The 27,907-nt window shown below is 43.5% G+C and overlaps 1 protein-coding gene across 1 annotated transcript in view; it reads left to right on the forward strand.

Moving 5' to 3' along the window:
- DEPTOR (DEP domain containing MTOR interacting protein) overlaps window positions 1–27,907 on the forward strand; it is a 181,657-nt gene that overhangs the window by 57,280 nt on the left and 96,470 nt on the right. The window contains exon 4 of the mRNA XM_064384547.1: window positions 26,814–26,992. Coding sequence (XP_064240617.1) covers window positions 26,814–26,992 — 179 coding nt within the window. The remainder of the gene's footprint in view (window positions 1–26,813; window positions 26,993–27,907) is intronic.

The raw sequence follows: 27,907 nt of genomic DNA on the forward strand, positions 1-27,907 counted from the left end.
AAACATCGTATACATCAATTTGTTTGATCCTCTATACAACTCTGATTTATACCCAGCAGCCATAATTAATCCCATTATAAAAATGGAGGACATGAGCTATACAGAGAGGTTTAATGACTGAGATAGACCCTAGGTGTGGAACTGGAGTAGAAAAAAAAAAGTCTTCAAGCTTTTGTCTCCATCTTGTTCTATTTCCGGTGTAGAGGTGTTTTGTGTGTGAGCAGCCTGGCCAACATGGTGAAACTAATAATTTTAAAATAAGGCCGGGTGTAGCGGGTCATGCCTGTTATCCCAGCATTTTGGGAGGCCAAGGAGGGCAGATCACTTGAGGTCAGTAGTTTGAGACCAGCCTGGCCAACATGGCGAAAACCCCATCTCTACTAAAAATGCAAAAATTAGCTGGGCATGGTGGTAGGTGCCTGTAGTCCCAGCTACTTGGGAGGCTGAGGTGGGAGAATGGCTTGAACCTGGGAGGCAAAGGTTGCAGTGGGCTGAGATCACACCACTGTACTCCAGCCTGGGTGACAGAGTGAGACTCTGTCTAAAAAAAAATAATAAATAAATAAAATAAAACAAAAATAATTTTTTAAAGAGAAGTGTTTTTCAAACTGAGATCTTGAGTTTTACAAATTGCAAACTGTAATAAAAATATTTTCTGGCCAGGTGCAGTGGCTCATGCCTATAATCCCAGCACTTTGGGAGGCCGAAGCAGGTGGATCACGAGGTCAGGAATTCAAGACCAGCCTGACCAATATGGTGAAACCCCGTCTATACTAAAAATACAAAAATTAGCCGGGCATGGTGGCATGCGCCTGTAGTCCCAGCTACTCGGGAGGCTGAGGCAGGAGAATCGCTTGAACCTGGGAGGTAGAGGTAGCAGTGAGCTGAGATGATGTCACTGCACTCTAGCCTGGGTGACAGAGGGAGACTGCAGAAAAAAAAAAAAAAAAAAAAAAATTCTAATATATGCATATATATGTACTTTCACAGTTTACTTGTGTTGCCCAATTATTTAGTGGTTTCGTATAATTTTAGAATAAATGTTTCCAGCCTTCTTGATTTATTTGAAAAATGTCCTAAGATTGCAGTGTGAGTGGGTTAAAAGTTACCTTTTGTAACTGTTTATTTGGGTGACCAGGTATGTGTATACTATGTAATTAATGTCAAGAACTATTAGGAGTGTGAGATTTTTACCTTGCTTGCAAGCTCACAAGTTTGCTGCCACCATATCGTGGATACTGGCAGAAGACAGAAGATCCTGGACAAAGACAGCTCATTACTCCAATAGCAACAGCTAGAGTATCATCGATTTTAATGAATCAGTTCCCAAGCCAGAGTTCTCGCAGAACAGCACAGTGAGGGGCAAGTGATACCTGCACGTGCAGTGGGCTGTGTGACACCAGGGGAACCTAAGCTTGAGGAACCTGAATATTTTATAATGGTCTTCAAGCAAACTTGCCCTCTATTCCAGATAAGAAAGATGTTATCTTCATTATACTGGCAGAAAACAAATCTGCCCTTTTGCTCCAGAAAGAAATACTACTTTATCTTTTAAGTCTGTTCACTGTACAAACATTCTTGAAAAGTTAGTCTGGAATAATGAAAAAACCTGAGAGAGACCCACAAAGAATCATCTCCCAACAACTTCAACAAAATGTACAAGTTAGTTGAATTCTGTAGCTGATCACTGGGGTAGCCATAATTACCCTCACCAATCCTCTTATTTCAATATTTTTGGTATTAATCAAGACTTCCTTATAGCTTTCTCTGTTTAACTTTTATAAGTAAATGTCATAAACATGAAATTTGAAAATGGATTCTGTGAAATATTTCAGAAAAGAACTTAGTTTTAAAAGTTTTAAACCTATGCTATTTTTAAAGCGCCATCATCTCTTCTCATGGGTTATTCAATAACTTTAGAACAAAGTTTAAGTGGTTTTGTTGTTCATGTGCAGCTTAGAGCCATGGGAAATTTTTCGCCTAGAAACACATCTTTGTTGGATACTTCTAAAATCTTTATCTTTCTTAAATTTTTTTAAAATTTAAATTTAAATGAAATTTAAATTTTAAAAAATTGAGACAGAATCTGGCTCTGCCTCCTAGGTTCAAGTGATTGTCGTGCCTCAGCCACCTGAATAGCTGGGATTACAGGCGTGCATTACTACACCTGGCTAACTTTTTTTATTTTTAGTCGAGACAGGGTTTTGCCATGTTGGCCAGGCTGGTCTCAAAGTCCCAGCCTCAGGTGATCTGCTTGCCTTGGCCTCCCAAAGTGTTGGGATTACAGGTGTGAGCCACCACACCCAGCAATTTCTTTCTTTCTTTCCATTGTGTTCCTTCTTGCTCTCTTTCTCTCTTTCCCTCTCTCTCTCTCTCTCTGTCTCTCTCGCTCTCTCATTTCCTTATAGAGAGCCATGCAAAGCTGTCTAGCCTGACAAGTTATTCAGATGCTTTGTAATTTGCCCATCAGGGGTCTTGAGGACTGAAGAGACTACATAAAGCAAACTCAGTGTTTTATAATTCTAAATATCAATGAAAGTTTTATACTGTAGTTATTTTCAAATAGTTCTTCTATGTAAACATTGCCTTATAAGTTATAAGTATCATTTAAAATACGTCAAAGAGTGTGCTGGCATGTTGGAAATAACCAGCTCTGGGTCACCTAACTTTGTTGCTCACTCATCTTTTATAGTGGCAAGCTTGGTCTGTCAGGGAAGGGCCATCTCAGGAGGCAGCCTTGTGGCTAGTTTCATCCAGGTAGCTAAGCTCAGTCCTGTTTCCTGGGAACAGAAGAACTAGTCCGTGTCTACACATTTGGTTATACCCAGGGACTGGTGGTAAAATGCGTATGTGAGCATAGAGCTATTGGAAAACAAGCGGTGGGAGGCAACTTTTTTACAAATATGTTTTTTCTATTTCTTTGGTCAGAGTCTCATTCTGTCACCCAGGCTGGAGTGAAGTGGTGTGATCTCAGTTCACTGCAAACTCTACCTCCCGGGTTCAAGTGATCCTCCTGCCTCAGCCTCCCGAGGAGCTGGGAGTATAAGCGTGTGCCATCAGGCCCGGCTAATTTTTGTATTTTTAGTAGAGACAGGGCTTTGCTGTGTTGACTAGGTTGATCTTGAAATCCTGACCTCAAGTGATCCACCCAACTCTGCCTTCCAAGGAATTAATGTCCTTGAAGAATTACAGGTGTGAGCCACATGCCCAGCCAGTATGGTTATTATTTTAAACAAACAAAAACCAAACATGTATTGGTGAGGAAGTGGAGAAATTAACCCTTGTGCATTGCTGGTGGGAATCTAAGTTGGTGCAGCAGTTGTGACAAATGGTACAGCAGTTCCTCAAAGAAGTAAACATGTAATTATCATATGATCCAGCAATCCTACTTTTGGGTACATACCCAAAAGTAGAAAAGAAGGATCTTGAAGAGATATTAGCACACCCATATTTATAAGCAGCATTGTTCAGAATAGCCAAAAAGTGGAAGTAACCCAAGTGTTCACTAATGATGAATGAATAAATAAAATGTGATATCCAAATATAATAGAATATTATTCAGCCTTAAAAAGGAAAGATATAGCCATATTATGCCTGTAATCCCAGCATGTTGGGAAATATTATGCCTGTAATCCTAGCACTTTGGGAGGCTGAGGTGGGTGGATAACCTGAGGTCAGGAGTTTGAGACCAGCCTGGCCAACTTGGCGAAACCCCGTCTCTACCAAAAATATAAAAATTAGCCAGGTGTGCTGGTGGGCACCTGTAATCTCAGCTACTTGGGAGGCTGAGGCAGGAGAATTTCTTGAACCCTGGAGGCAGAGGTTGCAGTGAGCCGAGATCCCACCATTGCACTCCAGCCTGGGCGACGAGTAAAACTCTGTCTCAAATTCAGAAAATATGTGTATATTTCTGACACGTTTCACCACAGGCATGGACCTTGAAGACATTATGCTAGGTGGAATGAGCCCATCACAAAAGGGAAAATATTATATGATCTCACTTATGTGAGGAGCCTAGAACAGTTAATTCATAAAGATGGAAAGTAGAATAGTGGTTGCTAGGAGCAGGGGATGGGGGGAATAGGGAGCCATTGTTTAATGCGTATATAGAGGTTCAGTTTAGGAAGATGAAAAAGTTATAGAGAGGAATAGTGCTGATGGTTGCACATTGCTATGAATGTACTTAGTGCTACTGAACTTAAAAATAGTTAAAATGGTAAATTTTATGTTGTGTATATTTTACCACAATAAAAAATAAACAAATATTTTAAAACACACAAAGAGGCAAGGAGTGGGGAACAGACAGGCTTATCTTATCAATGTACTGGCAAGCAAGAGAAAACCAAAATGATCTCTAAACAATTGGGGCCAAATGTTTTTGATCAGAGAAATTGAAGAGATAGCAGAGTCAGCCTGGAGATGTTGATAACAATGAAGGCAGCAAACCCCACGTGAGTAGCCCTTACTGATGCTTACGTATACCAAGGACTTTTCAAGTATCTTATGGAAACTTCATTCTAAACCAAGAAGATAAATATGGTTATTCTCCCTTTGGAAAACAGGGAAATTGAGTCTAGAGAAGTTAGCCAACTTGCCTAAATTCACAGCCGGAAAGTATCAGAGAGTATCTTCAAATCCGGGTTCCAGCTCTGAGACCCATGATCTTAACTCTTTTTCCTTCAGTCCCAAGCAGCAACAGTAATGAAACCTCAAATAAAAGTAAATGATATGCAGCTTAATCAATTTCTTTTTTTTTGAGACAGAGTTTTGCTCTTGTTGCTCAGGTTGGAGTACAATGGCGTGATCTCAGCTCATTGCAACCTCTGCCTCCCACGTTCAAGTGATTCTCCTGCCTCAGCCTCCTGAGTAGCTAGGATTACAGGCATGCACTACCACACTCAGTTAATTTTTGTATTTTTAGTAGAGATGGAGTTTCTCTATGTTGGTCAGGCTGGTCTTGAACTCCCGACCTCAGGGGATCCGCCCACCTTGGCCTCCCAAAGTGCTTGGATTACAGGTGTGAGCCACCGCACCTGGCCAACTCAATCAATTTTTAAATGGGTGGGGAAAAAAGTGTCTGTCACTTGGCTCATGCCAACTTCTTGGGTCTAGTTTTAGAAATCACATTGTCCTTACTGTTTCTTTGTAATGCCACCCTCCCCCTGCTGTAACATATATGGCAATGATATTAGAGTGTTGTTAGCATGAAAAACAGGCAGCTGGCCAGCTGTGCTTGTCAGAAGCCATCAGCCCTAGATTGTCATCTGCAGATTTCTAGCTCTGGTTCATTATGTAGAAGCGACTTGATTATTTATTTATTTAATTTTTGATTTGGAGTCTTACTCTGTCACCTAGGTTGGGGTACAGTGGCATGATCTTGTCTCACTGCAATCTCCACCTCCTGGTGAGTTCAAGCAGTTCTCTGGCCTCAGCCTCCCGAGTAGCTGAGACTATAGGTGTGCACCACCATGCCTGTCTAATTTTTATATTTTTAGTAGAGATGGGGTTTCGCCATGTTAGCTAGGCTGGTCATGGACTCCTGACCTCAGGTGATCCACCTGCCTTGGCTTTCCAAAGTGCTGGAATTACAGGTGTGAGACACTGTGCTCAGCCGTGAGTTGATTTAAAGGTAAATACGTTGCTATTTGAATGGTGGACTGGATTCATTGATGGTGGAGATTGACTGTGCTGGCTACTTCTGCCAAGTTTTCCTAATCTTATGTAATGTCAGGGCTATGAACCAAGTTTCTGTAACACTGATTTTGCCAATCCATCTCTGTAGTAATTTTTCAACTTGTTAGAATGGGAAATCATTTAAGTTTTCTGGAGTTGAAGACGTATGTGTCAGAGTTCTTATTCTGCCCCTTATTAGCAAGACGTTCAGCTTTTCTGAATCTCTGTTTTTTCATCTGAAGATGGAAGAAAATGCGTACTTCTCAGGAATGTTGTGAGGACATGATAAAGTCCAGTGGAGTCTCATCTAATGCAGGACATGCTAGGTTCCTAATAAACAAGGAAAAATGTAATGCATATAGTCTAAAGTATCCTTGTGCTACTCAAACTGCATAAAAAACACGTCTTCCTACCCTCGAATTGTATTCGGCATGGTGAGATATTCAACTTGTCTGTGGAACATTTCTGTTTGTCCTTCCAGATCCTTTCTCTATCCCTTTCCAACCTGCTGACTTATGTGGATGGTTTCACCAGAGTTCATTGCCCTTTGGCTTCCGGTTCCGCTCAGTCAGTGGGAGGCACTAGTAGGAAGTAAGTGGGAGGAAAAAGATTGAGGTCAGGGTATTTATTCCCCTGCTTCCTCTCTGCTATTGAAGGCCACTGTATTAATCCATTCCCACACTGCTATAGCGAACTGCCAGAGACTGGGTGATTTATAAAGAAAAGAGGTTTAATTGACTCACAGTTCTGCATAACTGGTGTGTGAAGGAAGAACTGTCAAACACTAAATAACCATCATATCTCGCGAGAACTCGTGAGAACGAACTCACTGTCAGAATAGCATGGGGGAAACTGCCCCCCGTGATCCAGTCACCTCCAACCCAGGTCCTCCCTTGACATGTGGGGATTATGAGGATTACAATTCAAGATGAGTCTGGGTGGGGACACACAGCCAAACCCCATCAGCCACGGTTCTGTCATGCAGCCCTCCCCTTACATCTGTCCCCTTTCGGCTCTGGAAACTGGTCTGTCTCTATAACCCTGAGACCTAGTGTTGTTAATGACCATCCCGCTGTGTCAGCCCAGGAGCTTCACTGTCCTTTATAATTTCCCTTAACCCTTCGATAGCTTCGATAGTTCCTTTATTATAAACTGTCTTTTTAATTAACCCATTTGCATGTCCTTGTTATTTCTGGCTGGGAGCCTGTGAGATCTACCCGGGAAGTGAGATGAGTTCATCTCCCATTTCCTTGAGTGGACAGGCAGGCAGAATTATCCACACTCTATAAATGGAAAAGCCACTTGCTCTGTTTTGTTGTGTTTTGTTTTCTTCTGATTGTGTACTATGCATGATGCAATGGTTGAAGTTGGCACATGATACACTTAGTGGCCACTGTTGTACAAGCATGGAATATGGCTGGATTATAATGAATTATTTTGACCTCTTTCCTTTCTGCTTCTGTATTACCTTGGGTTTCAGCACAGCAGCCATCTCAACAGGGTGATTGAGTCTTGATGTTTCAGTCTCTCCAACCTAACTATAAGCTCTCTAAGGTCATGTACCTTGAGGCCTCACACAACTTTGGTGTACACACATAGCATATGCCCCATAAACGTTTGTTGAAGAGATGAATAGATAAATGAATGGATGGCAATTCTTAGTTAGGAAAGAGGTCAATAGGCAGTCCCTTTCTCCTTGTCCTAACCTAAAGAGTGTTCAAATTTGAGTAAAACTAGTAGTAGATATTGATTATTCTAAGGTCACTCTATTTGTGTTGATTGGCTGTGGGTTCTGATCTTAAAAATTCATAAGATAATAATAATCATAGCCATTATTTACTGAGGATTTCTATGTTCTAGGCACCCTCCTAAGTATTTTTACATATTAGTTCATTTAATCCTTCCTACACTTCTAAGAAGGAAACATTTTCATCACCAACTTACAAAAAAGGAAGGTGAATTTAAGATGGGCTAAGGAGATGCTTTCAATAATACTCCATTTGCTAAAGAGTGATTCTGCCCAAAAGTTGCTCATAGCAGGCTCTTCACTTTCCCACAATTATGCATTAAAAATTCCTTGGAGTGAACCTGTAGAAATTGAATGCCATCTTCGGCATGTTTTGAATACAAGACCCCTAGCTGCCACAGAGGGTCAGTTGGTTCCATCCGGAAGAGAGACAAAAACTCAGAGTCTAGAGGGAAATCCCTCTTGTTTAAGTGTGGACATTCTAGGGAGAATGGATGAAGGCAGATGGGACAGGATTAGGCTGTGCTAAACATTCTAAGACACAGACAGAGCAGCAATGGGGTTAGGGCCTTCTGAGAGAAGAGGCACATATTGAAGTAAAAGTGGGTATTTGAAGAGTGATACCGGTAGAAGGCAGGGCTGGGAGTTTTTAAAGAAGGAGGATATTCTTCCATCACAAAGTCCATGCAAACCAAGGCTCCCTTGGTGGTCACTTTGTTGTTAAGTACAGAGGTGATTCCAAGAGGTATAGTTGCTGTGTTGTTTTTCTTGCTTTGTTTGCTAAATGAAAACATCCCCGCTTAATTGCAATCCTTTCACGCAGAGCTTTGGAGGGAAAACAAAGGCACTGTTCCACCAAAAGGAAAAAGCACCAAATTGACAGAAAGCATTTAATAATTTCAGGCCCCCTAACAGAAGAGTGAGACCAGAAAGAAAACAAAATCCAAATAACGTTTTTAACTTTACTAAAGTTAAATTTTTAATTAAATATTAACGATAAAGTTAAATTTATTGAAATGTAATCTCCACAGAGCAAAGTCAACATATCGTAAGTGTACAGCTCAATGCATTTTCATAAACTGAACATACCTGTGGAACTACCTCCCAAATAATGGTTTTTTTTTGTTTGTTTGTTTTTTAAATATTCTCTGAGGCTGGGCGCAGTGGCTCACGCCTGTAATCCCAGCACTTTGAGAGGCTGAGTCAGGTGGATCACTTGAGGTCAGGAGTTCGAGACCAGCCTGACCAACATGGCGAAACCCCATCTCTACTAAAAATACAAAATTAGCCAGGTGTGGTGGCTGTAATCCCAGCATGTCTGTAATCCCAGCTACTTGGAAGGCTGAGGCAGGAGAATCACTTGAACCCAGGAGGTGGAGGTTGCAGTGAGCCGAGATCGTGCCATTGCACTTCAGCCTGGGCATCAAGAGTGAAACTCCATCTCAAAAAAATAAATAAAATTTTAAAAAATGTTCTCCGTCTTCTACCAAGATTTAGTATCCTAAACAAAATTACCTTTTGCATCGGTGTTAGTATCTTCTAGAATATAAGACATTCTTTTAAGTAATTTTCCTTGACTTTTCTCTGTTTCACCTGCCACCTGATGCTGCCCTTCTTCTTTCAACCTCTCCAGATGCCTGGAATTGGTTATTCTGGCCAGTTCAGACTGTCATCCAGCCTCTGCAAGGATCAGTTCTCAGGGGAGTGTGTATATATGAACCTTGTATATCACTTGTTCATGCTACTTTATGCTAGGCGCTATGCTAGATGCTTTAAACAGATTAGCTCTGATTTTCACAATGATACGTATTATTGTCCTCATCACGTACAAGAAGCAGCTCAGGATCTTAGCGCCCAACTGCAGCTTGGAAGTCGCAGTTCAGAGATTCAGTCCCACTACCTCTCCGGAGCCACGGGTGCTCATAGGCAAGAAAGGAGGACAAGGTAATCAACCAGATCATCCCAACTCCTGTCGTGTGGCTCTGGAGTACTGTTTTGTACTCATTTTATTTCCTTCCTGTGCTAGGACAGATGTATTCAGAAAGAACAGTGAAGGCTGTCCTTTCGATCATATTCTTCTTTTGCAGACCAGTCCTTTCTCCTAGTCCACGCTGAATTGGTTGAGAGTCACCAAGCATCTGCCTGCGCACCAGTGACTCCCGCTTGCCGAGTGTTTCTTTTTCCCACCTACCCTAGGCTGAAGTTAGTCACTGGTGCTTTGGTTCTGCTGACCCCCTTCTGATTTCTAGTCTGTGGGTGAAATCATTTTGTATAAGAGCAGTTCCCAGCTTTCAAGAAGTTTATTTACTTTGCTTCCTCCTGATCATTCCAAAGTGGAAACTTTACCTTATCTTTATATTCCCAGTGACCGATACAGGGCAGTGGATCCAGTAAGTGCCTGAGACATTTGCTGAACTGAAAGCAACGTTGCCGTAATATAAGCGAAAAGGTGATGGATAATCATGGAACAAAGGGATTATTATGCTGTCATCTTTATACTGATTGACACTCCTGAGCTCAGAATTCTTCTGTGGCTATCACGTGTAGGCAATGAAGCCTTTCTGACCTGATCTTTGCCTTCTGCCCATGCTTAGCTCCCTGTGCTTTGCTCTCCTACCCTCTCCCATCCTCTCCTGCCCTCCTCATCCTCTCCTGCCCTCCCCATCCTCTCCTGCCCTCCCCATCCTCTCCTGCCCTCTCCCATCCTCTCCTGCCCTCCCCATCCTCTCCTGCCCTCCCCATCCTCTCCTGCCCTCCCCCATCCCCTCTTGCCCTCCCCCATCCCCTCTTGCCTTCCCCCATCCTCTCCTGCCCTCCCCATCCTCTCCTGCCTTCCCCCATCCTCTCCTGCCCTCCCCATCCTCTCCTGCCCTCCCCCATCCTCCCCTGCCCTCCCCATCCTCTCCTGCCCTCCCCCATCCTCTCCTGCCCTCCCCATCCTCTCCTGCCCTCCCCCATCCTCTCCTGCCCTCCCATCCTCTCCTGCCCTCTCTCATCCTCTCCTGCTCTCCCCATCCTCTCCTGCCCTCCCCCATCCCCTCTTGCCTTCCCCCATCCTCTCCTGCCCTCCCCATCCTCTCCTGCCCTCCCCATCCTCTCCTGCCCTCCCCTATCCCCTCTTGCCCTCCCCATCCCCTCTTGCCTTCCCCCATCCTCTCCTGCCCTCCCCATCCTCTCCTGCCTTCCCCCATCCTCTCCTGCCCTCCCCATCCTCTCCTGCCCTCCCCATCCTCTCCTGCCCTCCCCATCCTCTCCTGCCCTCCCCCATCCTCTCCTGCCCTCCCATCCTCTCCTGCCCTCTCTCATCCTCTCCTGCTCTCCCCATCCTCTCCTGCCCTCCCCCATCCCCTCTTGCCTTCCCCCATCCTCTCCTGCCCTCCCCATCCTCTCCTGCCCTCCCCATCCTCTCCTGCCCTCCCCCATCCCCTCTTGCCTTCCCTCATCCTGTCCTGCCCTCCCCATCCTCTCCTGCCCCCGCATCCTCTCCTGCCTTCCCCCATCCTCTCCTGTCCTCCCCATCCTCTCCTGCCCTCCCCCATCCTCTCCCTGCCCAGAACCACATGATTTGTCCTGACCTCTGATTTGCACCATGCATTTGTACTTGCTCTTTGATCCTGTGTCCTCTTACCGTCTCGCAGGACCAACTTCCATTTCTTCTTAACTTGGAACTTGAAAGCACCCTCTGATACACTTAGACATTTCATTCCTTTGCTTCCCCTTTATCTTGTATACCTGCACCTCTGTTATAGCATTTATCTGTCTTGCACAAAGGTTTTTAACATTTGCTTCTCCATCTGATAGTAGGCAACTTAAGAGTAAGGGCCACATCTTTTCCTTTCTGCATATCCTGGGAGACAGATGATGCTCAATATATATTTATTAAATGGTCGAGGCATCATGGTGGGTGTCTGTAATTCCAGCTACTTGGGAGGCTGAGACAGGAGAATCTCCTGAACCCAGGAGGCAGAGGCTGCAGTGAGCCAAGATTGTGCCACTGAGCTCCAGCCTGGGAAGCAGAGCAAGACTCCATCTCAAAAAATAAAATAAATAAATACGAACTAAAATTAAAATTAAAATTAAAAAAATTCTTATTAAATGAATGAACAAATGAAAGTACTGAATATTGATTTTTTTTTTTCTGAGATCGAGTCTTGCTCTGTCACCCAGGCTGGGGTACAGTGGTGCAATCTTGGCTCACTGTAACCTCCACCTCCTGGGTTCAGGTGATTCTCCTGCCTCGGCCTCGCAAGTAACTGGGATTACAGGCACGCGCCACCACACTCAGCTAATTTTTGTATTCTTATTAGAAATGGGTTTCACCATGTTGGCCAGGCTGGTCTCGAACTCTTGACCTCCTGATCCACCTGCCTTGGCCTCTCAAAGTGCTGGGATTATAGGCGTAAGCCACTGGGCCCGGCTAAATACTGATTAACAAAATAGATAGACCCATAGCCAGACTAATAAAGAAGAAAAGAGAGAAGAAGCAAATAGACACAATAAAAAATGATAAAGGGGATATCACCACTGATCTCACAGAAATACAAACTACCATCAGAGAATACTATAAATACCTCTATGCAAATAAACTAGAAAATCTAGAGGAAATGGATAAATTTTTAGAGACACCCTCCCAAGACTAAACCAGGAAGAAGTTGAATCCCTGAATAGACCAATAACAAATTGAGGCAGTAATTAATAGCCTACCAACAACAACAACAAAAAAACACCAGACGGATTCACCAGAGGTACAAAGAGGAGCTGGGACCATTCTTTCTGAAACTATTCTAAACAATACAACTACTCCCTAACTCATTTTATGAGGCCAGCATCATCCCGATACCAAAACTTGGCAGATATACAACAAAAAAGAAAATTTTAGGCCAATATCTTTGATGAGTATCAATGCAAAAATCCTCAGTAAAATACTGGTAGACTGAATCCAGCAGCACATCAAAAAGCTTATCCACCACGATCAAGTCAGCTTCATCCCTGGGTTTCAAGGTTGGTTCAACATACGAAAATCAATAAATGTAATCCATTACATAAACAGAACCAATGACAAAAACCACATGATTATCTCAATAGATGCAGAAAAAGCCTTTGATAAAATTCAACACCCTCTTGTGCTAAAAACTCTCAATAAACTAGGTATTGATGGTACGTATCCCAACTTCAGTATTTTGCATGTGGCTATCTAACTAGATGCAGAAAAAGCCTTTGATAACATTCAACACCCTCTTGTGCTAAAAACTCTCAATAGACTAGGTATTGATGGTACGTACCCCAACTTCAGTATTTTGCATGTGGCTATCTAACTGTCCCTGCACCATTTGTTGGAAAGACAACCCTTTCCCCATCGTATGGCCTTCAGACCCTTGTTGAAATAGTTCACCATAGATATATCAAAGTAGTGATTTAAAACTTATGTTAAGATAGAGAATAATACAAAACACTTTGGTTGAATAATGAAATCAGAGACTGGGTCTCTTGTCTTTTTACACTGCTTCCACAAATAGGAGAGACAGAGTAGGCCTGCTATCACCTAACCTGTTAATATGTAGAAAGGCAGTGCCTAATTATCATTGTGTTCAATATTTTATTATTGTTTTTTTTTTTTAATTTTAATTATTTTTTTTTTTGAAATGAAGTCTTGCTCTGTCTCCCAGGCTGGAGTACAGTGGTGTGATCTCAGATCACTGCAGCTTCCACCTCCCAGGTTCAAGCAATTCTTCTGCCTCAGCCTCCTGAGTAGTTGGGATTACAGGTTTGTGTCACCATGTCTGGCTAATTTTGTTTTTGAGATGAAGTCTCGCTCTGTTGCATTTATAATAGGTTTTAGAACCCAGCTTCCCTTGATATTTGTTTGAAAAGGCTCACAGAAGTTTGAGTTGTTTTGAATTTCGGGTACAAACACTTGGTTTCTCTCCTTCTTATATAATTTTGTGGTGATAAAACCATAGTTGAATGTAGCCTTTTAGGATGGCCATGGCCGGAGAAGCACAGTTGGCTTCTATCTAAAGTTGATTCAGATTCTGAAAAATGATGAATGCAACACTAAAACCCATAGGGAATGTGAAAATTACAACTTTCCAGAATATCAGTCTCTTCGGAGATAAAACCAACACTAAAATGTTCTCATTTTTCTTTCAGCTACCTTTTTTTTTTTTTTTTTTTTTTTTTTTTGAGATGGAGTCTCACTCTGATGTCCTGGATGGAATGCAGTGGCATGATCTCGGCTCACTGCAACCTCCATCTCCTGGGTTCAAAAGATTCTCTTGTCTCAGCCTCCCGAGTAGCTGGGACTATAGGCACATGCCACCACACCCAGCTAATTTTTGTGTTTTTAGTAGAGTTGGGGTTTTACCATATTGGCCAGGCTGGTCTCAAACTCCTGACTTTGTGATCCGCTTGGCCTCCCTAAGTGCTGGGATTATGCCTGGCTTCAGCTAATTTGAAATAGCAAGCAAAGAGGTTGGGATTTTATCTTCCAGAAACAAATAACACCCTCCATTACTGTTGCTTATGGTATTCACTTAGTTTTTACTCAGTTGATTAGAAGATACTTGTTGAGCACCTGATGTATACCTTCTCCCTGGGCTCAGTTTTCTAAGAAACAAAAACAACATTTAAGACATGGTGCCTGTCATTCAGAAACTTTTAATTTCACTGGAGAACTAAAAATAGTACATAAAAATTGAGAGGAAATTCAGGCCTGGAGTGGTGGCTCACGCCTGTAATTCCAGCAATTTGAGAGGTTGATCAAAGTGGATCACCTGAGGTCAGGAGTTTGAGACAAGCCTGGGCAACATGGCAAAACCCTGTTTCTACTAAAAATACAAAAATTAGCTGGGCATGGAGGTGCCTGCCTGTAATCCCAGCTACTCAGAAGGCCGAGGCAAGAGAATTACTTGAACCTGGGAGGCAGAGGTTGCAGTGAGCCGAAATCCACAACACTGCACTCCATGGGTGACAGAGTGAAACTCTGTCTCAAAAAAAAGAGGAAGTCAAAGAATTTCTTTAAAAAGAAATTTAAAAAAAGAGAGAGGAAATTCAAAGAGAGGGCGAGACCTGTATGGATTGCTCCTTAGTTGGGATACGGTCACAGAGACCTTAGGACTTAATCTGTCCATTTAAAATAGTCCCACTATCTCCATGGACACTTTATGTACCTGACAGCTGGGCCCCTTCTCTTTCCTTCAGGCTGGTACAGCCCCCCTACCTCTATACAGGACACAAGACTGGTCATGAGGCCCTGGAGTTGGATTTCAGCCCCTGAAGCTAGGTTCCCTTGTACAGTGAACAACCTGTAATCACTGTATAAGGACCCCCTATTTATTTTAGTTTACTTTAAGTTCCAGGATACATGTGCGGAACGTGCAGGTTTGTTACATAGGTAAATGTGTGCCATGGTGGTTTGCTGGCACCTAGGTATTAAGTCCTACATACATTAGCTATTTGTCCTTGTCCTGATGTTCTCCCTTCCCGGCCCCCACTCCCCACCCCTTGACAGGCCCCAGTGTGGTTGCTCCCCCACCCACCCCATGTCCACGTATTCTCATTGTTCAGCTCCCGCTTATGAGTGAGAACATGTGTTGTTTGGTTTTCCGTTCCTGTGTTAGTTTGCTGAGGATGATGGCTTTCAGCTTCACCTGTGTTCCTGCAAAGGACATGTAGTTTCAATTTCTTCAGGCAAAGAAAAATGGGAAGAAGTGAGGGAACAACATGAGTAAGGAACCGAGGCGAGATTGAGTATGTTCTATTCAGGGTCTGATATGAAGGCCAGTGAAGGAGGGTAGAAGATCCTTGTTGCCAGACTACAAAGTGCTCTTTCTTCCCTGTTCCTCCCCTTTCCAGCACACAGTATTTTTACTCATAAATATTAACTGAACAGAGCTTTCTGTTTACTAGTTCCAAACCAAATTATTATGAAAGTTGCATCGATTTAGCTATATAACATGTGCTCTATAGACAATAGCATAGTACTTAAAAGTATCAACGCTCGTGTGAGCATTTCTCCCTAATTAATACTTTCTTGCTGTCAGGGCCAAGAGAAAACTTTCCCTTTCTTGCTGTTGGGGCCAAGGGAGAAAAGGCATATACATTTATTCATGGTTTTATGTGATATGGGAACCTTTAAAATGAAGACCCAAAGATACAGGAGAAATTGTCCATTTTCATGCTTAGGTTCAAGAAATTATGGATAGTTGTGTAGAAATATGATTGAGGCCAGGCGTGGTGGCTCATGCTATAATCCCAGCACTTTGGGAGGCCAAGGCAGGCAGATCACTTGAAGTCAGGAGTTTGAGACCATCCTGGCCAACATGGTGAAATCTTGTCTCTACTAAAAATACAAAAATTAGCTGGGCATGGTGGCACATACCTGTAATCCTAGCTACTTGGGAAGCTGAGGCACAAGAATCACTTGAACCAGGAGGTAGAGGTTGCAGTGAGCCAAGATCGTGCCACCGCACTCCAGTCTGGGTGACAAAGCAAGACTCTGTCTCAAAAAAAAACCCAAAAAACCATGATTGGACAAAATCTATGGTGAATAGTCTGAGTGGGGAAATCCAGTAAAGCCTGTCTGTCTAGATTCTTCTGGCCTCTCTGAGCATGCATTCCTTCTGAGTGTAGGATAAGACCCTCTCTGGAATGGGAGTCTTATGAACTACAGTCAAACAAAATAGGTCAGATGGTTCCTTTTTTTTTTTTTTTTTCAGACAGAGTCTCACTCTGTCACCCAGGCTGGAGTGCCATGGTGTGATCTTGGCTCACTGCAATCTCTGCCTCCCGGATTCAAGCAATTCTCCTGCCTCAGCCTCCCGAATAGCTGATATTACAGGCATGCGCCACCACGCCCACCTAATTTTTTGTATTTTTAGTAGAGACAAGGTTTCACCATGTTGGCTAGGCTGGTCTTGAACTCCTGACCTCAGGTGATCTACCTGCCTTGGCCTCCAAAGTGCTGGGATTACAGGCGTGAGCCACCATGCCTGGCCAGATAGCTTCTTTATGGCCAGTTTTCACACACAGAGGCAGAGGGAAAGTTAGAGTGATATTTTTGCATTTTACGGCTGGCATTGGGAAAAGGGGTTCTGGTTTCTATGATGAACCTTGGGGAAGAGAGATTCGAGTTTCTTGGCTAGCCCTGGGGGAAAAGGGGACTGAGACACAGGAGGGCCGGAGAAGGTCAGAGAAACACTTCAGTTTCTGAAGCTGCCTCTGAGGCCTTCATTTGGGGGTATTGTTTTCTGAGTCCCAATGTTGCTTATCACACAAATCAATATACTTTCAAAACTGTTGGAAACATACATCTAAATATATAATTAGACATTGAGAACAAATTTATTATATTGAGTATTAAGAATTTTGTCAGGAATGAGGCATCTGGCTAAACCTAAACTGAAGCCTAATTTAATTTCTTGATGATAACATTTTTTTCCAGTTACAAACATAGTGCATTTTATTTGGGGGAGAACTTGAGTAATAGAGAACTCTTTTTTTTTTTTCCCAAGACGGAGTTTTCCTCTTGTTGCACAAGCTGGAGTGCAATGCCGAAATCTTGGCTCACCGAAACCTCAGCCTCCTGAGTAGCTGGGATTACAGGCATGCGCCACGACACCTGGCTAATTTTGTATTTTTAGTAGAGATGGAATTTTTCTATGTTGGTCAGGCTGGTCTTAAACTCCTGACCTCAGGTGATCCACCTGTCTTGGCCCCCCAAAGAGCTTGGATTACAGGCATGAGCCACCACGCTCAGCCAGGAGAACTCTATCAAGAAGAAAAGAAAACTCATTCATGACCTACCCTCAGAGGTAACAGTTTTTTTTTCTTTTGAGACAGGGTCTCACTCTGTCGCCAAGACTGGAGTGCAGTGGTGCAATCTTGACTCATCACAACCTCCCCTTCCTGGGTTCAGGTGATTCTCCTGCCTCAGCCTCCCAAGTAGCTGGGATTACAGGCGTACCCCGCTGTCACCTGGCTAATTTTTGTATTTTTAGTAGAGATGGGGTTTCACCATGTTGGCCAGGCTGGTCTAAAACTCCTGACCTCAATTCACCCACCTCGACCTCCCAAAGTATTGGGACTACAGGCTTGAGCAACCATGCTTGGCTGAGGTAACAGTTTTAAAATTTGGGTGAACGAATTATTAACTTTTTTTTTTTTGGAGACAGGGTCTCACTCTGTCACCCAGACTGGAGCACAGTGGTGCAATCACAGCTCACTGCAGTCTCAAACTCCTGGGCTCAAGTGATCCTCCCACCTCAGCCTCCTGAGTAGCTAAGACTACAGGCGTGTGCCACTACAACCAACTAATTTTTTGGAATTTATTGTAGAGATGGGGTTTTGCCATATTGCCCAGGTCTCGAATTCCGGGGCTCAAGTGATCCTCCCATGTTGGCCTCCCAAACTGCTGGGATTACAGGTGTGAGCTACCATGCCCAGTCTGTTTTGCTTCTTAAAATAATTGATCATATTGGCTGGGCAAGTTGGTTCACACCTGTAATCCCAGCACTTTGGAAGGCCAAGGCAGGTGGATCATGAGGTCAGGAGATCGAGACCATCCTGGCCAACATGGTGAAACCTCATCTCTACTAAAAATACAAAAAATTAGCTGGGCATGGTGGCACATGCCTGTAATCCCAATTACTCAGGAGGCTGAGGCAGGAGAACCACTTGAACCAGGGAGTCGGAGGTTGCAGTGAGCCTAGATTGTGCCACTGCACTCCAGCCTGGAGACAGAGCAAGACTCCATCTAAAAAAAAAATTAAAATAAATAAATAAATAAATAATTGATCATATTAACACATGACTAGTTTTTTAAAGCTCTCTTTCTAACTTCTGAAGCATCTTTTTGACTTAAGCCCCACAGGCCATTTCATTTCCCTCCCTAGCTTTACTCCCTTCCATCATTCACATCTATTCCCAGGTTACGTAGGGCCTCTTTAGCTCTTTTGAATTTTTTTTTTCCAATGTTCAAGAAGATCGCTATCAGCTTGTTTCTATTCTTGTGCTGGCCCCTGAATGTAGTAGTTCCTTCTATTGTACTACTGCCGTCCCTCTAGGTTAATACGCGTCTGGGAAATCTGAGTCAGATATAGATCCAGGAAAGGTTGAAATCAGCTCACATGTACAACCAAGACCTGGTGAGTGCTTACAGGAGGCAAACATTGTTTTGTGCTTTTTTTTCTTTTTCTTTTTCTTTTTCTTTTAGACAGCCTTGCCCTGTTGCCCAGGCTGGAGTGCAGTGGCGCAATCTCTGCTCACTGCAACCTCCGCCTCCCAGGTTCAAGCGATTCTCCTGCCTCAGCTTCCTGAGTAGTTGGGATTATAGGTGCCCACCACCACACCTGGCTAATTTTTGTATTTTTAGTAGAGATGAGGTTTCGTCATGTTGGCCAGGATGGTTTTGAACTCCTAACCTCAGGTGATCCACCCACCTTGGCCTCCCAAAGTGCTGGGATTACAGGCATGACCCACTGTGCCTGGCTTCTATGATTGAATCTTAAGAGTTTTTTATATGTTCTGGATGCAAATCTTGTTAGACATATAATTTGCAAACATTTTCTCTCGTTCTGTTCTTGATGGTATTGTTTGTAGCACAAAAGTTTTTAATTTCGAAATAGTCCAATTTGTCTATTTCTCTCTTATGTTGCTTGTGCTTTTGGCATCCTAAGAAACCATGCCTAACCCAAGCCTATGGAAATTTGCTCTGTATGTTTTCTTTCAAACATAGATTTATAATTTTAGCTCTTATGTTTAGTTTCATAATCCATTTTGACATAATTTTTATATAAGGCATGAGGTATATATTAAAAACCACTAAATTGGCCAGGTGCGGTGGCTCATGTCTATAATCCCAGCGCTTTGGGAGACCGAGGCAGATAAATCACCTGAGGCTGGGAGTTCAGCCTGGCCAACAGCGAGACCAGCCTGGCCAACATGGAAAAACCCCATTTCTACTAAAAATACAAAAATTTAGCCGGACTTGGTGGTGCATGCCTGTAATCCCAGCTACTTGGGAGACTGAGGCAGGAAAATCACTTGAACCTGGGAGGCAGAGATTGAAGTGAGCCGAGATCGCACCATTGGACTCCAGCCTGAGCAACAAGAGCTAAACTCTGTTTCAAGAAAGAAAATATAAAACACTGATTTCACTGAATGGTACATGTTAAATAGATTAATTGTATGGTATGTGAATTATCACTGAATAAAGCTGGAAAAACAAGGAAGGAAGGGAGAGGGCAGGAGAAGAGGAGGAGAGGAAGAAGAAGCCATCCTGGCAGTATCTGCTTCCTCTTTCTTAAGCCCCGCACCACCACATCCAGACTTCCTTATTGGAGAGAGGCCATTTTGAGGGGCACCGCAGAGCCAACCATCCAGTTCTGGTCATCATCTGCATGCAATTGTGAGTGACCCCAAGCTAGAGTGATAGAGGAACTGCCCAGGTGAACCCCAGGCAATGCATACCAGACTAAGATAGAATTCAGTGATGGTTATTTTAAGCCACGGAGTTTGGGAGTAGCTTGTCATGCAGCAAGTAAGTAGCAAGTCAAATTCTTGCTTTAACGTTGTGATTACATGTTAATCCTAAAATAAAATTTCATGAAAAGCTTGGTCTTCAAGATAAGAACCTGGATGGGGACATAGTTGATTAAAAGGGGAAATGAAATAAGGAAGCCCTAAGGCTGATAGGGCATCTTGTAAATGGCAAGCTGACCCAATCCAGGCAGGCATGCCAGCTGGTCTGAGTCCTAAAGCTCACACAGGCAGAAGCAGCTAACCAGTCACTTGTCCAAAGGCCACCAGATACTTAGCAGGAGCTCTAGAGGGCTGGCAGGTTATGTTTCAAGTTACAAGAAATGACACAGTTAACTCCATCCACTTGCCCTCCCCATTCCCTGAAAGGAAAAGTCACTGAACTGGAAGGGACGGAGTGAGTGGTTAGAAATAAGGATAAAGGCTGGGGAGTTTGTGTCCTTTGTCTTGAATGGAGACTATCAGTAGTGCTCAACTCTCTTGATGATCTGCATACAGGTCTCCTTTTTTTTTTTTGAGATGGAGTCTCACTCTGTCGCCCAGGCTGGAGTGCAGTGGCATGATCATAGCTCACTGCAACTTCAAACTCCTGGGCTCAAGGGATCTTCCTGCCTCGGCCTCCCAAAGTGCTGGGATTACAGGTATTACTGGGAGTGAGCAACTGCATCCAGCTTGGGGTCATTTTTAGTATATACTTGGATAATAATGTATAGCAGGAGAATGCATAAAATTAAGTTTAATTTACTCATTCAGGTTTTTGAAAACCTATTGTGCTAAGAAAAAACTGTGAACCACCTAGACAGGGACTCTTGTCTCAAAAAGCTTCTGGTTAAGTGAGCAGGTGATTCCCCTAGGGCTCCAAGAGGGACCTTAGAAATGGTACATGGTCCAGATTTGTAGGAATTGGAGATTTCTTAGAGAAAGTAATATCTAAAATCAGAAAACCGAGAACGCTAGTTTTTCCTCCATTGTGTCCTCCAAGGCACCTTATTTGAGGGTCAAAAGAAATGAAGGAATGGTGGTATTTCTTTCCCAGGGCATGCACATGGGTCCTTCTATTTTCTTTTTCTTTTCTTTTTTTTTTTTTTTTTTTCGAGACAGAGTCTTGCTCTGTCACCCAGACTGGAATGCAGTGGTGTGATCTTGGCTCACTGCAGCCTCTGCCTCCTGGGTTCAAGCAATGCCTCTGCCTCAGTCTCCCATGTAGCTGGGATTACAGGCATATGTCACCATACCTGGCTAATTTTTGTATTTTTAGTAGAGATAGGGTTTCACCATGTTGGCCAGCGTGGTCTTGAACTCTTGATCTCAAGTGATTCACCCGCCTTAGCTTCCCAAAGCGTTGGGATTACAGGTGTGAGCCACTGCGCCCAGCCTCTATTTTCTTTTCTAGATTCCCGTCATCAGTGCAGTCTCCTACATCTAGCTCCAAGATTTATTCTATGCAGTTTATTCCCTGGAATTTCCAGTGTTCATCCATCATTCTGTTGCAACTTTCTGAGCTATGTAACATGTCTCAGTGTGTGTAGTTTCACATATTTTTGCCAGTTTATTTATACCAATGTGTTCCAGCTGTCTATTCCTACAAAACAAATCATGCTAAGATTTAGTAGTCTAAGACAACAATGATGTATCGTTTCTTCTGATTCCATGGTTTGCATGGGGGTTCCTCTATTGGTTTCATTTGGGCATATTCATACACTTGCCGGAGGGTCAGCTGGGCTGGAAGGTCCAGGATGGCCTCATTCACATGTCTGAGAGCTGGTGCTTGCTGGTGCTTGGACAACCTGGTCTTCCTCATATCACCTCAGCTGTTACTAACTCTGGGAAAGAGTTGAGATGAAGTCGCTCTGTCGCCCAGGCTGGAGTGCAATGGCACGGTCTTGGTTCACTGCAGCCTCTGCTTCCCAGGTTCAAGTGATTCTCCTGCCTCAGCCTCCCACTACAGTAGGTGGGATTACAGGCATGCACAATCATACCCAGGCAATTTTTTTTTTTAGTAGAGTTGAGGTTTTACCAGGCTGGTCTTAAACTCGTAACCTCAAGATCCGCCCTCCTCGGCCTCCCAAAGTGCTGGGATTATAGGTGTGAGCCTCTGCGCTTGGCCTTTAAATAAGATTTTTAAGTGATTTCTGTTACATGCTGAATGAGAATGTCTTTAGTGAGTTCTCTTAGATGCTCATATCTTTTATACTCTTATACTCTTAATATAAGAGTGGGCTGGGCGCAGTGGCCCATGCCTGTAATCCCAGCACTTTGAGAGGCCAAGGCAGGCAGATCACCTGAGGTCAGGAGTTCGAGACCAGCCTGGACAACATGGTGACACCCCATCTATACTAAGGATACAAATATTAACCAGGCGTGGTGGTGAGTGCCTGTAATCCCAGCTACTCAGGAGGCTGAGGCAGGACAATTGCTTGAACCTGGAAGGCAGAGATTGCAGTGAGCTGAGATTGCACCATTGCACTCCAGCCTGGGTGACAGGGCAAGACTCCCTCTCAAAAAAAGAGTATATATTCATACATATACTTAGAACTTCACTTGCCCCAAAGGTTTTTGATGATAACAACAACTTAGTGAAGGAAGGGGAACAGGTGTTATGTTCCCCATTTAATATGAGTTTGGGAGACAGTGAGAAGTTACATGACTAGTTTGTAGCAGAGCTGTGTTTGCGTCCCAGTCATCTAATTTCTAATCCTGAGCCCCTTCCATGGATTTCAACTAGAACTCTAATCATTCTTCTAGGAAGAGAAAAGGTACCTTAAAGGAATCTCTGTTTTCATCAGTTCATAGTTATTAAGGCAGAAATTCATCTTGCCTCAACGTAGGTACAATGATTACTGACATAGTATAACACTTTGTAAATACTCTACATTATTTTGTATTACAAGGTTATTTTATTCACGCTCTTAGGATTTTCACAACAGCTGGGTAACGATACCATTATACTCTCGAGAAAAACAAGGCTGAATAAAAGAAAAGTGGCTTGCCTTACGTCTCAAAGCTACTAAGCGACTCACTGGGATAAACCTACATCTTTGAATTCCTAGTCCAGTGTTCTTTCTACAGCATGGTTAGGCTCTGAGTCTAAACACGTTGAAAATAAACATCATATGGCATTCAGGTACAGAGGCTTAATTACCTCCAAATGCAGTGATTGATAGGTGTAGAGGGAGTGTTTGCATGACCTCAAGCAAGTTTCCTTCCCACTACACTGCAGGCTGCCTTTCAGTTTTTCTCATTTGAATAAAAACTACATTCTTCTCATGTGGATGAAGAGGGTTTGGACTACAGTGATCTCCAAGGTTTCTTCCTACTCTAGAATGAAATAGTTTAATTTGTATTGTAGATTATTGTTAGTTTCAAAGGCAATGAGGGTTTTTAAGAGACAGCCAGACTTTCATATGGAAGACAGGAACTCATCAGGAATAATTTTACAGAGGAAGGTGACACAATGACTGTGGCATTTTATAAGGTTCCATTTTTATGGGCTGGGTATGGTAGCTTACACCTGTAATCCCAGCACTTTGAGAGGCCTAGGCCAGCAGATCACTTGAGGTCAGGAGTTTGAGACCAGCCTGGACAATATGGTGAAAACCCATCTTTACTAAAAATACAAAAAAAAAATAGCTGGGCGTGGTGGTGCGTGCCTGTAGTTCCAACTACTTGGGAAGCAGAGGAAGGAGAATCACCTGAAACCTGGGAGGTCGAGGTTGCAGTGAGCTGAGATTGTGCCACTGCACTCCAGCCTGGATGACAGAAGCTCTGTCTCAAACAAAATATAACAAAACAAAAACAAAAAACCCGACAGTTTTGTGGACAAACATGGACTCAACCTTCTTGGAGCCTATAATAGAGCTGTCTTTAATCACACAAACTATACAGGGAGCAACGAGATGGTCTAGTTGAGACCTCACCATCACTGAGATGCAAAACAGGAAGTCAAGTAGGCATGGGAGGGGGCTGGTGGGGAGAAAAGGGAGAGAGCATTCCAGCCATGGGGATGGCATGTTCAAAGGCCTGTGGTAGATGGGGCATGGCATGTTTGAAGAACTGAAAGAGGCTAGGATCATGCATACTTTATAGGCTATGTGAAGAAATTTTTTGGTCTTTATCCTAAAAGCAATGAGAAGCTATTTAAGTATATTTTCTTTTTCTTTCTTTCTTTCTTTCTTTTTTCCTTTCTTTCTTTTTTTCTTTCTTCCTTCCTTCCTCTTTCTTTCTTTCTCTTTCTTTCTTTCACTGTCTTTCTCTCCTCTCTCTCTCCTTCTTTCTTTCTTTCACAGTTTCACTTTTGTGCAATGGCAGTCTTGGCTCACCACAACCTCTGCCTCACAGGTTCAAGCAATTCTCCTGCCTCAGCATCCCAAGTAGCTGGGATTATAGGCTCATGTCACCACACCTGGCTAATTTTTTGTATTTTTAGTAGAGATGGAGTTTTTCCATGTTGGTCAGGCTGGTCTCAAACTCCTGACCTCAGGTGATCCGCCCCCCTCAGCCTCCCAGAGTGCTAGAATTGTAAGCATGAGCCACCATGCCTGGCCTGAAGTGTATTTTCAACAGAGGAAGGACATTATCAGGTTTGAATTTTTAAAAGATAATTTGATGGCTGTATCTAGACTTAGATGTCCAAGATTGGGTTGAGAATCAGAGTGGATGCATTATATAGTCAATTAAGAAAACACTGTCGTTGTCTAGGTTAAAGGTATTGGTATTTTAGACTAAGGTAGTAGCAATGCCTGAGATGGGAAGGCTTAGACATACATGAGAGAGACTTAGGAGTTCAGGTTCACAGTTCATACTGCTGACTGGGCAAGCGGTGAGAAAGAGGGAAGGGCCACGGACAATGCCTCATTTTCTGGCTGGACAGCACTGACCGGCACAGGACCAGGTTTGGAGGGAAGAACTTGAGTTCATTTTTGGGCTTGTGGATTCTGAGGTGGCTTTGAGAAGTGTATGTGGATGCAAAGCTGTGGGGTTGGGAGCATAGGCCCAGTCTGGAAATAGAAATTTGGAAATGTTTGGAACGTGGATGGTAACTGAAGCCAGGGGGATGAAGGAGCTCACCAGAGAGACTGGAATGAGAAAAGAGGTATGTGGAGACTGAATCTCAAGGAATTCCAGCCTTTAAAGTCCAGGGAGGGGCAGAGAAGCCAACACAAGGGTACCTGAGTAAGAGGGAGGAGCAGAGGGCCGGAGGGAGACCAGGAGAGTGTCCCACTAGCCGAGGGCAGTGGTCAGTCCTTCTGTTGTTTTGTGTGTTTTTCTTTTTTTTTTGAGAGACAGTCTTGCTCTGTCACTCAGGCTGGAGGGCAGTGGCATGATCTTGGCTCATTGCCACCTCTGCCTCCTGGGTTGAAGTGATTCTCCTGCCTTAGCCTCCTGAGTAGCTGGGACTACAAGCATGTGCCACTGCGTCTGGCTAATTTTTTCATATTTTTAGTACAGACGGGGTTTTGCCATGTTGGCCAAGTTAATCTCAAACTCCTGATCCTAAGTGATCCACCTGCCTCGGCTTCCCAAGGTGCTGGGATTAAAAGCGTGAGCCACCATGCCCGGCCCCAAATACTGGTATTAATGTCAGCCAGAATAAGGACTGACATGTTACATTGCATCATATATGGATGCAGAGGAGAACACTTATAGGCCCAGTTGGAGCTATCTGGAGATGTGAAATGGAGTCCAGAGTTGTTGAGCAAGTCCTGGGAAGACAGGTGTGAGAAGAGAAGCAAGCCGCGTGGGTGTGGGAGGACTACAAAAGAGTGACTTATGTGGTTATCTTACTCAGCTCAGGCCACCGTTATAAAAAATTACCACAGGCTGAGTAGCCTAAACAACAAATATATGTCTGGGAGGTCCAAGATCAAGGTGCCAGCAGATCCAGTGGCACCTCCTTCTTGGTTTGCAGGTGGCTGCTTCTTGGTTGGATCCTACTTCCTGGTTTGCAGATGGCTGTCTTCTCCTATGTCCTCACAAGGCAAGATCAGAGAGAGAGAGCAAGCTCCCTTTTGTCTCTTCTTATAAAGGCATAATGCCTTCATGAGGGCTCTACCCTCATAACCTAATTACCTCCCAAATGCCCCAACTGCAATGTCATCACATTAGAGACTAGAGATTCATCATATGTAATTAGCAGGGATGACCAGGCATGGTGGCTAACACCTGGAATCCCAGCATTTTGGGAGGCCAAGGCGAGTGGGTCACCTGAGGTCAGGAATTTGAGACCAGCCTGACCAACATGATGAAACCTCATCTCTACCAAAAATACAAAAATTAGCTGGGCATGGTGGCGCATGTGTGTAATCCCAGCTACTCTGGAGGCCGAGGCAGGAGAATCACTTAAACGGGGGAGGCAGAGGTTGCAGTGAGCTGAGATCGCACCATTGCACTCCAGTCTGGGCAACAAGAGCGAAACTCTGTCCCAGGAAAAAAAAAAAAAAAAAATTAGCAGGGACACAAACACTCAGTTCACAGCACTAGTCTTCTTAGCGCAGAGGTGGAATAATGCCATTAGGAAAGAAACACTAGCCTTTTCAGAAAGGTAGAGAGACACGGTCAGTCAGTTGTAACTGCTTTTCAAGACTGCCAACTTGAATGCAGTCTGCTAATCATAGAGTTTTGGATTGTATTTCCAGTTTTTTTTTTTTTCTCTAATTACTAGGAGAAAATGCATCTTGATTTACTTCCGAAGCAGATCTTCCTCTTAGAAATTACACGTGTGGTGGCACCTGACAGCTGCATCTGTCTGTCTGACAACTTCGCTGTGGTACTTCACAGAAGTCTATGATTTCAAATGAGCTGGTTTCCTTTTGTGTAGGTTTGTTTATTTTTCTTTTCCCTTTTTTTTAATTCCTAGGCTGATGAGCCCTGAAAACACACTTCTCCAGCCCAGGGAGGAGGAAGGGGTCAAGTATGAGCGTACCTTCATGGCCTCTGAATTCCTGGACTGGCTGGTTCAGGAAGGTGAGGCCACTACGAGGAAAGAGGCAGAGCAGCTCTGCCACCGGCTTATGGAGCATGGCATCATCCAGCATGGTGAGTGTATCCGGCAGCTTTTGCTGCAGTAACAAACAGCCCCAAATCTTGTGTCTTACAACAGCAAGTACTTATTTCTCACCATGAATCTGTAAGTCAGCTGCACCTCTGCTTATGCTTAGCTTGTCTCCAAGCTGGGGATCAAATTCAGGTCTGTGCTCCATGCCTTCCCATTCTGGGACACAGACTAACGGAATATCCACTGTCTGTGATGTGTTGTTTTTATAGATGATTGAAGATGCTAAAGAGGGCAGGCAAATTCTTATAGCGCCTCCAAAAGCTGCTGCTTGGATGTGATGTAACATCACAACTCTGTATCTAACTGGCTAAAGCAAGTCATGAAATCACATGTAATATGGACTTGGGAAGTAGATGTCTCCCAAAAGATTGGTTGTTAGAGGAAAATGAACATTTCCTGAATCTTGATGTAAGCTGCCACAGTGAAGAGTTAATCCAAAGAGCCTTCATATAAGTGTCACTTTCCTTTTAGGGCTGAATCATAATGATGCAATGTGAGTTATTGGTTAAGAAGTGTTTTACAGTCAGCCCTCTGTATCTGTGGGTTCTGCATCTGAATATTTAACTAACCATGAATTTAAAATCTTTGGAAAAAAATTATGTCCAAACTGCAGACACATAGACATTTTTTCTCATCCTTATTTCCTAAACAGTACAATATAACAACTACTTACATAGCATTTACATTGTATTGGGTATTATAAGTAATCTAGAGATGATCTGAGGTATACAAAAGGATGTGCATAGGTTTTACGTGTAAGGACCAAGAGAACACTTTCTGCCCTCTGAAGGTCTGCTGAAAATCACTGACAAGAGGCAGATTTGTTTTGTTTTGTTTAAGACAGGGTCTCCCTCTGTTGCCCAGGCTGGACTGCAGAAGCACAATCAGCTCACTGC

The sequence above is a fragment of the Aotus nancymaae genome, unplaced genomic scaffold (genome assembly GCF_030222135.1).
Source record: "Aotus nancymaae isolate 86718 unplaced genomic scaffold, 86718_ANA_hifiasm-v0.15.2.pri h1tg000036l, whole genome shotgun sequence".
Lineage (NCBI taxonomy): Eukaryota > Metazoa > Chordata > Mammalia > Primates > Aotidae > Aotus > Aotus nancymaae.